The sequence below is a fragment of the Rutidosis leptorrhynchoides genome, chromosome 1 (genome assembly GCF_046630445.1).
Source record: "Rutidosis leptorrhynchoides isolate AG116_Rl617_1_P2 chromosome 1, CSIRO_AGI_Rlap_v1, whole genome shotgun sequence".
Classification (NCBI taxonomy): domain Eukaryota; kingdom Viridiplantae; phylum Streptophyta; class Magnoliopsida; order Asterales; family Asteraceae; genus Rutidosis; species Rutidosis leptorrhynchoides.
In genome coordinates this window covers 229975120-229985968 of record NC_092333.1, presented here as the reverse complement: position 1 = coordinate 229985968, position 10849 = coordinate 229975120, and the positions used below count along the sequence as shown (strand labels likewise).

The following is a 10849-nucleotide window of genomic DNA, read 5'->3' as shown; positions in this document are numbered from 1 at the left end:
AGTAGCAGGAAAAGCAGGAGCATTCTGTACAAGAGGAAGCTGAAAGATCCTCCTGAAGTCAGCTTTAGTGATCCTCCTTACTCCCTGTACCCCTCTCAGCTCAAATTGAAATCTAGCTGGTTCTCCATGTGGATTGTCAGCTGTAGGTTATGTAGCCTTCATAAACCTGATTGTTCTATTTAGAAGCTCCAAGTCTGTAACAGGCACACTAGCTGTTGAGCTTAGTGCAGGCCATAAAGTATGCCTCTCCAGAATTGCAATCCAATAATTACAAGGAATATTGGTTTCAGAATTGATGAAGTGATTGTTCGCCACTTAGCTGTATAAATAAGAAATAGAAGACCACAAGATGTTATCATAAAGCACATATCTCTATACTTATTTCCTTTTGAAGTTCTTTGTATTTTTCAGATTTTATAATTTTTATGGATTTTCTAAGTTATAAAAATCTTTTATTCCATTTATGTACAAACATTTGATAAACATGATATCCATACGATATTCAACACTTTACAAAATCATCATGTATAATCAAATATGTAACACAAAGAATCAGAACAACACTTAGTCAATTTTTCAATATTTGTCAAGCAGATTCGGTATTCATGAAATTTTCAGATTCGGTAACCAAAATTTGCTTGTGTTTTCATTTTAAAGATTTAGAATAAGCATGCAAGATTTTCAAACAAAAAATTAAATTATTTCAAAGTACCAAATACCAGACTCGGTAACAAGCCAAAATTTAGATTCGGTAACTTCAAAATTCACAGATAGTCACTCAAACATGCATATTCAGTCTAATATCATGCAAAATCATAAACATAATCAATTAACACCTCAATTAATACAGGAAAACATGTTAGTCGATTGAACAGACTCGGTACTGTAGCAAAAACACATTCAGTATGTACAGAATCCATCAAACAATCAATTAAACATGTAATCAGACTCGGTCAATTGATAGATCAATCAATTTAACACAGATTAGACAAGATTTCATGATCATTATCCTAATAAATTGAGTTTAATCTAAGATTAAAGACTTTCGACTCAGATTCGGTATAATCAACACTTTTTCAAAATTGAGTGTCATAATCCTGTTGTTTTTGATCTTTTCTGGTTTATAAACATTCAATTATCTCAGATCTACAAGATATTTATCTTAAACATGATTAAAATGAAGAAATACCAAAGATTTGAAGAAAGAGAAGGACGGACTAGGTAGTTTAGGCAGATTCGGTACGTTTAATCAGACTCGGTATGTAATTTAGAACAGTGAGAGAGAAAGTTTGACTTTGACCCTCCTTTTATAGATACCGAATATGTTCAATAATGGGCTTTACCGAATGGGCCTATTATACCGAATGCAGTCCATTTTCAAAATTTAATCAATTTGACTTCAAATTTTGACAAATCTTTAACAAGATTTTTCAAGTTTATCATATTTTTAATGAAAATCATTTCTGAGACACTTTTGAAAGTTTTAGAACTTACCGAATCTGCACTGTTGGTTGTCAGATTCGGTATAATGCTAAAAATAGCATTTATTCAGTAAAAACAATTCTTTTTGGATTTTATCTTTTCCAATTTTTAAGAATTTTCTAAAAACAAGATTTGCACTTTAGAAAAGTTTGAAATATGTACAAAGTACAAGTCTTCAATGATACCAATTGTTAAAACGGGTTACATACTGAGATGTATACAAGCCAAAGTGAATATTTCTAATTTGAAACATGAGTTTTTATGAATTCACTTTTTGAAAATCAATTTTTTTTTAATTTTCTCCCTTTCTCCCCCTCAAAATGTGATACACAATCAATTAATCACCATTTTAATCTCCCCAAGAAAATTTAATAACTCTCCCTTGAAAGATGAAATAAATCAGTTACCTCCCCTTTTCGTAGCCATTGAAAATTAAACCCAGAAAGTTAACAGAAATCTAAAGGCTCCCCCTTGAAAGATAATATCTAAAGCAGAAGAAATCAGTTGCTCCCCTAGAAAAATATTACTCCCCCTAAACACAAGATCCCAGGTATAAGTCCCAATATAGGTAAGGAAAGTTAAGCACTATACTCTACCATGCCAATTTCTTTGATCAAGAATTTTAGCCTAAGTTCATCTAAGGGTTTAGTGAACATGTCAGCTAATTGCACATTGGTAGGCACAAAGTATAACTCGACATCTCCTTTTTCAACATGGCCCTTAATGAAATGATAAGGAATATCTATGTGTTTAGTCTTAGAATGTTGAACCTGGTTGCTTATGGCAATTGAACTATGTGAATCACAGTATATCGAGGTCTTAGTGATCTTAAAGCCATAATCTAGGAGTTGAGTTTGCATCCACAAAACTTGTGAACAATAATGAGCTGCAGCAATATACTCAGACTCAGCAGTTGATAAAGAGACACAGTTTTGTTTCTTAGATGACCAACCAACTAACCTATTCCCCAACATCTGAATTGATCCATATGTGATTTTTCTATCAACATAGCAACCGCCATGATCCGCATCAGTATAAGTAGTGAGATTGAAATCAGATCCATGTGGATACCAGATTCCACGATTAGGAGTACCTTTTAGGTACTGAAAAATCCTAACCACCGCTTTGGAGTGGGATTTCTTAGAGTTCGACTGAAAGTAGGCACAGACAGTTACATCAAGTGTAATATCTGGTCTACTTGCAGTCAGATACATTAAAGAGCCAACCATGCTTCGATAAAGCGTAATGTCAAAGGATTCCCCATTAGCATCAGCATCCAATAATGTTCTCATTGGGGTTGTCATTGGTTTTAAAGTAGTCATTTTAAAACGTTTTAGCATATCATTGATATACTTTGTTTGACTGATAAAAATCTTGTTTGGTGATTGTTTTACTTGTAACCCCAAGAAGAAATTTAACTGGTCAAGCATGCGCATTTCAAATTTGTTGGCCATAAGGTCACCAAATTTTTTGTATAGGGCCGGTGACGTGGAACTAAAAATAATATCATCAACATAAATTTGAACCAAGAGAATGTGACCGTGGTTTTTATGGATGAAGAGTGTTGTATCAATCGTTCCATGAGAGAAGCCATTATCCAGCAAGTACTTTGTTAAGGTCTCGTACCATGCATGCGGTGCTTGCTTTAGACCGTACAAAGCTTTCTCCAAGTAGTAGACGTGGTTTGGATGAATGGGATCGACAAAGCCTTCTGGTTGATCAACATAAACTTCCTCTTGAAGATGACCATTCAGAAAAGCAGTTTTGAATCCATTTGAAACACCGTGAACTTCATATGAGAAGCAAATGCAAGGAAAAGATGAATAGCCTCAATCCTAGTAACCGGAGCAAACGTTTCATCATAATCAATACCCTCTTGTTGTCGATATCCCTTGGCCACAAGATGTGCCATGTTTCTAACCACAATTCCATCAGAATCCTTCTTGTTCTTGAAAATACACTTAACCCCTATTGGTCGTTGACCCGCTGGTTTTGGAACTAATCGCCATACTTTCAAACGATCAAATTGATTGATCTCCTCTTGCATTGATACCACCCAGTTCGGATCTAGTAAAGCTTGAGCAACTGTTGTTGGTTCAATTTTACTAAGAAAGGCTGTATATAAGCACATATTCCGAGTAGCCCTTCGAGTTGAAACTGGAGCAGATGCATCACCAATGATAAGATCAATTGGATGACTTTTAGTCCATCGATTGTGATGTGGAAGAGGTTGTACATCAGTGGTATCCATTGAAACATCAACCTGTGTTGACATAGAGCCATGATCCTCTAGTGCTGATGTAGCATTATCTAATGGATTCATTTGACTACCTGGAGAAACAACTGGAATTGTATCAACGGACGTCTCTTGAATTGATTCAAGATGATCATCAGGAGGTGGGAGGGAGGATGAAGAAGCAACAGGTGAATCAGTTGGTGTTGTATCTTCATCATAGAGACTTGGTTGAGTCTCTATAGTAGTTGACTATGATGGTGTAACCGGTACGGCTTGAACATTTGAAACATTTGAATTCCGTTGAGGAGCATAAAGACTATCAAACAAGATATCCAGTTCCTCTGTTGTAACCGTCGGAACACCCTTCTTCAAGAAAATTGAATTTTGCGCGAAAGAAGTAGTAGCCAGGTTAGGATCGGGTTTTGAACCGAGTTGTTCAAAAGCCATTCCCGAAAATTCATCGAACTTGACATTGATGCTTTCTTTGATCGTCTTTGTCCGTTTGTGATAGACACGATAATTAACTTTGTTTGAAGAATAACCGAGAAATATGGCCTGATCGCCATGAGGATCAAACTTTCTGAGGCTATCAAAATCGTTAAGCACATAGCATATACAACCAAAGACACGGAAGTATTTGACATTCGGGCATCTACCATACAATAACTCATAAGGAGTTTTGTAAAAGCGTTTATTAATGATACAATGATTTTGGGTATAACATGCATTTGAAATGGCCTCCCCCCACATTTTTGGAGGTAGTTTAGAGTAGGCAAGCATCGTTCGAGCTGCTCACACAACGTACGATTACATCGTTCGACTACTCCGTTCTGTTGAGGGGTTCGTGCAGCAGAGAACTGATGTTCAATGCCTTGGTCTTTCAAATAACTATCAAGCAGGTCATTCTTAAATTCCATCCCATTTGTTAAAAGAGCGTTGAGTCTTTTTGATGAACTCAATGATAATGGCGGGGGTTTCAGATTTAGTCCTTAAAAGAAAAATCCATGTAAAACGTGTATAATCATCTACAATGACAAGCACATGTTTCCGGCCACTGAGGCTATAAACTCTCATGGGTCCACATAAGTCCATATGCAATAATTGCAAAGACGATGAAGTACTGGGGTTTTGCTTAAGCAGATGATTAGTCCGTTTCAGTTTACTCATCACATATGATGGACACACATGATGCTTATCATACTGAAAGCTGGAAATACCATCAATTAAGTCTTTAAAGACTAGTTGATTGATACCCTTGTAATGCAGGTGTGACATCCGGTGATGCCATAACCATGAATTTTCTTTTGTAGAACGGGTAGCCAAATACATGTTCCCATGTGATGGTGCATCATTTTGGTCAATAGTATATGGTGAAGCACAACGTTTACATACAAGAAGATCATTTCCATCGGTTGATTGCACCGAGAATTGACGACGTTCGAACAGAACTTTGATATCTCTGTCACAAAATTGGCTGACACTAAACAAACTGCACCCCAAACCCTCAACATATGAGACTCGTTTGATCGTTATGCCATTTTTCACATAATCTTCATAACTTGTAATCGCTGCAATCTCGTCATTTTCAAATGTAACCGTTCCTAGGAATTTGTCAATAAAATTGACAAGCAAGGATTTTTCGCCCGTCATGTGTCGAGAACAACCGGAGTCGATGTACCACACATAAACGTCGAAACTCTGTCAATGTTAAGTTTCCTAGAGTTTAGGTACCCAAAGTTTCTTGTGTCCTCTACGGTTAGTACCAACAAAAACCTTTGGATCACAAATCAATGTATCATATAAAGTAGCATGCAATTTAGACATTAAAGCATCATCTAAAGTCACATTACATGAAGCATCATAAGCAATATCAAGTTTTACATCATTATCAGAAGTCTTTACACACAATTTATTCTAAGTAGATGTTTTGTTCACACAAGAGAATTGAAAAACATGCGATGACTTCCTAGGTCGACTAGCAGAGTTCTTGGCTTGGTTTGCTACTTTCTTAGTCGTGGACTTAGGAACCCATAGACTTGTAATTCAAGTTAGGATTATAACCTGTGACACGAAAAACACCTTTGTTAGTTAGACGTCCAAACTTTTCAGTTGACACTTGAGTATTTTGATTTTGCAAAATTTCCATTTTTATTTTCCGTTCCTTTGCATAATACTCACTCAAATCAGGTTTTGGACTCGTGGTTTGTTTTGAAGACTTCTTTGGTTTTGTTAAAAGACTTTCCTTTGTATGTTTTCTCATTAACATCAGAGGAAGTTTTTCACTTGAACATGAACCATTTGGATGATGTACCTTCTTCACAATTAATTGTGGTGAAGGTGTAACCTTTGAAACTCTTTTCTCAAATTGAGATCGTAAAGGATTTTTAAGAATGGTAATGGGTGTTGAAACTTTAGAAACATTTGGTTGTGATTTACCCTTAACCGTCTTATCAATCCCGCCAGCACACTCAGAAATAGTATTCATACACTTAGTAAGCATTTGTGATGTGTATGCTTGCATAGCAATTTGTTGTGTTGTTGCATGTTTTAGTTGAACTATCTTTCGATTCAAGCTTTTAATCTCAAGACACAAATCTTCAGCAGATACTAAAACTTCACCTTCCTTAAAATCATAAGTACATTCTTTCTTCGGAAGTCTAGGCAATTGTTCACACAATTCAAGCATTTGTTTCAAGTGTTTGCATCTAAGTTGCAATTCTATATTTTCTTTTTCAAGTTTGTCAACTAGATGAAACAAATCTAATTATGCAGGATTTTCCTCTCTAGGTTCTACCATAGGTTCAACTTTTGGTTCTACCTTAGGTTCTACCGTAACGTTAGAAGCCGTCTAACCTAGTGATACTGAGTCAAACAAGACAGTAAGTTCATGTGCTAGATCTTCACATATAGAATCATCAGAAACAGAACATGCAGGTAAGGCCGGTAGCATTGGTTTTACATCAAAAGTTGGTTCATCAAACACCTCATCTATGGCAATAATGCTAGAACTAGGTTTATTAAGCACTACATTCTCAAGCATTGCAATGTATTTCTCTAGTATGAGTGTAGGAATATAAACCAGTCTACGTTTAGGCACATAATTATCATGTTGCATATTCTTTTTAGATTCAACAAGTTCCTTCAAGAAATCAGGATTTGATTTACCCATTTTAGCATTGACTTTTTCATATATTAAGCTAATTTGGTGATATTTTTTAGATTTGCGATTAATAATAACATCATCAAAATCAGCATCAGATGCATGCACAAAGTGAGAAGGTAAACCAGCTTGAAAGTAATCAGAATGATATAATCCTGGAATCTTTTTGGAAGCATCGTCTAAGATCTTAGGATCTTCATAACCCAACCCCCACTTTTCACCATGAATCGTTTTTGGTCTATTCATGAAAATTTTTTGATTTTGAAAGTTTCATATCAATAATAGCTTTAGATTGCTCTGTTCGATAGAGGGTTTCCTCATATCGAGCAAGTTGAGCTTTCATTTAAAAAGACTCTTTTGTTAATAAAGAAATTTCCGTGTTCTTTCTAACTTTGGTGTTTTCCAATTGAATAATTTTCTTGTTTAGCTTCGAAAGTGTGGGTTCATGTTAGTTTTTCAAATCAAAAAGATCTTTTTCTAAGAATTGAACTTTTTTCTCAAGACGTTCTGATTTTAGACGATAATCAGTCCTTTCGACTTTAATCGGATGAATTAACTTTTTAAGTGCTTCCAACTCAGTTTTCGTAGAGCTGAGTTGGACTTTTAATCTATTCATCTCCGATTGTGTTTTAGATGATGAAGGTTTGGTCTCATTTAGTTTGATTTTATCTTTCAAAACCTTGTTTTCAGATTTTAAACCTTTAACTTCTTTTGACATTGAGACCAAGTTCTTCATTAGGTCATTTTGCATTTTGATAAAATCAGTTGGGATTTCAGTTGATTGTACCTCATCATCATTAGATGCTGAGTCAGAATTCTCCATTGCTTCCTTTGCTTTGATTAGCTTGGTCACCTTGCAAACATTTGCATGTTCCACCTCTGAATCTGAATCATCAGTCCAGTTAAACCAAGTATCATCAACTGGTTTCAGCTCTCCTCTGATTTCCATAATCTTTTCCATCAACATTTTCTTCTTGTAGTAAGCTGCGTCCTTCTTCTTAGGCATCTTGCATTCACGAGAGTAATGACCAGCTTTGCCATAATTGAAACAAATGGAATCATCCTTCTTGGAATCATTAGCACGTTGATGTTTTGATTGATCAGGTTTCTTGTAATAGGAGGAAGAAGATGAGTTCTTACATTGATTGCTTGATTTGCCTTTGAACTTGTGTTTGTTCAAGGCCTTGGTGAACATAGCTGCCATCTAGACTAATTCAAGGTGAGAATCATCAACATCAGAAAGATTCAACTCTTCAGAATCAGTTGATTCTTCAACAAGCACTTTCTTGGATAATCTTTTGGAAGTTGTAAATGATTTGCTTTTCTTTTTGGCAATTAGGGCAAGTGGATCGCCCTGACAAGACTCTTTCCTTCCTTCTTGAAGTTTAGACACCTCTGGTTGATAATGCATAAGAACTCCAACAAGCTCATGAATAGTCATCTTGTCAATCTCTTTGGTAGATCGAACGATGGTTTCATAAGGAAGCCAATCAACATTGAGCTTTTTGAGGAACTTCATGTTGACTTCAGTATTCACTTTTATAATCTTGCACCTTTTCAACTCATTGAGAACACCATTGAAACGACGATAGGTATCCTTGAGTGGTTCTTCAGGTTCCTGCTTGAAATCTTCATAAAATCCCAGAGCCTTATTCAGTTTAGTAACATCGGACATGTCATAACCTTCTTGCTGTCGTTTGATATCATCCCATATATCTTTTGCTGTAGTGTTGCTATCAATATTTTCAAACAACTCATACGGGAAGCCATGCATAACAATGCTCTTAGCCTCTATGTCACCCTGAGCTCTCTCTCGTCTATTTCCAGAAAGTTCATAGACTGGAATTGGCATACCAGTATCCGGATGATACTCTACAATTGGACCATCTCTCAGAGAAGTCCATATGTGTTTTGCTTTCTTACCCTTGTAGTCTATGTACTGAGTGATACGATGGAGCCACTAAGTGTACTTGCCATCAAACAATACTGGAGGTCGGGAATCTGATCCAATGATCAAAGTATCTTGGGTAGACATCTTGAAGCTGAGGTAGATTCGGTACTACACAAATCTAGGATGAAGGTTCACAAAAATCTAACAAAAATGTCAGATTCGGTATTTGGTTCGGTACTGTAGCAGATTCGGTAAATATTCGGTAAACCAGATTCTGTATTAGAAACTGATCAGTAACACAAGTAACATACCCAGATTCGGTATAGATTCGGTAACCACAAGATTTGAAGCCTTAGAACACTTAAAACCAATGTATTAAGTGATACCGAGACTCTGGTTCGGTAGTCAAATTCTGTAACACTTTGAACTTAAACATACTCTAATTCCTTTGAATTAGATTCGGTAACCTTGATGCACAAGGAAACAAGTTAGTAACACACAGAATATCACAGATACCGAATGTCAACTGTAGCAGTTGACAAACCGAGTCTAAGTATAGAATTTTAGAAATTCAATCGAATCCTTTCTCAAACCACACCAATTAGCTGCGTATGATCAAACCGAATGTGATAGAATCACTAACACACCACAATCTACAACACTTAACACAATTATCAACTTTGAAGCAGACTCGGTATGGCAGTTACGATACCAAGTGTTGATCGAATCTTCAAAACTTGATGAATTGATGAAATTGAACCGTCAAAAACTTGATTAATCACCTCACGAACACAAATGAATCACTAAAATACAGAATCAAGCTGTAAATGATCAATACCGAGAGTTTTAGCCACTAAAATACAGAATCAAGCTGTAAATGAACGTCAGATTATCAAATTCGAGTATACCGAATCTGATTCAATCTAACCGAGAGCGTACAAATTCTGTAATCTTCAATCTCTGGATCGATATAGTGATGTAGAATCACTCCCTGGACGTTCTGATACCAAATGATAGGTCAAATCATGGTGAGATTAGAAGATGTGATGAGTTAGAGTAAGACTCGGTAAGTGAAGAACAGATTCGGTATTAGAGAGAATCGGTAAATTTACATTCCACAGCTTCTAGAACTCAGTTACAATGTAATGGCTATCTAATTAGGACTACTTAGGTTCCTTATATAGCCCTCTTCTAAGGAACCTTCATTTAGGCTTATTTCACATTAACACTATAAATATTTCGGGGTCCTAACAGTTACCAATGAATCGACCGAATCATTGTCTCAATTGGACTCTATTGTACTTAAGTGGATCTATGCAACCATTTCTCTCAATCTCCTTGACACCATTATGGTCAAAGATTCAACTGCACTTCAAGTATGGGATTGCTTGAAGAATATCTTCCATGACAACGAACAAACCAGGGTCATTCATCTTCAACAACAAATCTCCAATGTTCGCCTTGTCAACTTTCCTAATGTCTCAGCCTATTGTCAAGAACTGGAGAATATCTCTGATCAACTCAACAATGTCGGCAAAGACATTAAGGATGAACACATCGTTCTTCAAGTCATCGCAAGTTTAAACGATGCCTACCATTCAATTGGCACTCTTCTCGCCTTTACCAAGCCTCTTCCTTCCTTCTACCAGGCTCGCTCAATGTTGATTTTGGAAGAAACCCGTCGACAGTAAACCGATATGCACTTTGCTGCTACCGCCGGTACGGCTCTCTTAACTACTGCAAATAATACTCCACCACCATCATTGATGTGACCACAATGATATGACTAAAATGGATGGTTTTATTCATGCTATATCGTTAGGTCGCAAGACATTTAGAATCAGCTGATCAAAGTAGCAAACAGTGGTTTATTATTTATATTTTGCGAGGCCTAAATTTACTTTTGACTTTCTAATGGTAGAAGGTGTAAGTTAACCTAGGGTCGTGTTTTTGAATGGTTTAACGAATTGAAGATCAAGTGGATAATTGTCTTTGGTTAAATTACCTGAGTAAAAGATAGTAGTTTGTTTTAAACTAATATTCATAAATGCGGAAAAGTAAATAAAGTGGAAGGATATCC

The 10849-nt window shown here is 36.1% G+C and overlaps 1 protein-coding gene across 1 annotated transcript; it reads left to right on the top strand.

Moving 5' to 3' along the window:
- The first annotated feature begins 10118 nt into the window (after positions 1-10118).
- On the top strand, positions 10119-10460 carry LOC139895631 (uncharacterized). Its single transcript, XM_071878149.1, has one exon. The coding sequence runs from the start codon at positions 10119-10121 to the stop codon at positions 10458-10460; it is 342 nt and encodes a 113-aa protein (XP_071734250.1).
- Positions 10461-10849: the final 389 nt, after the last annotated feature.

Coding starts and splice junctions, on each gene's coding strand:
- LOC139895631 (XM_071878149.1), top strand. CDS start 10,119: ATGGTCAAAGATTCAACTGCACTTCAAGTATGGGATTGCTTGAAGAAT.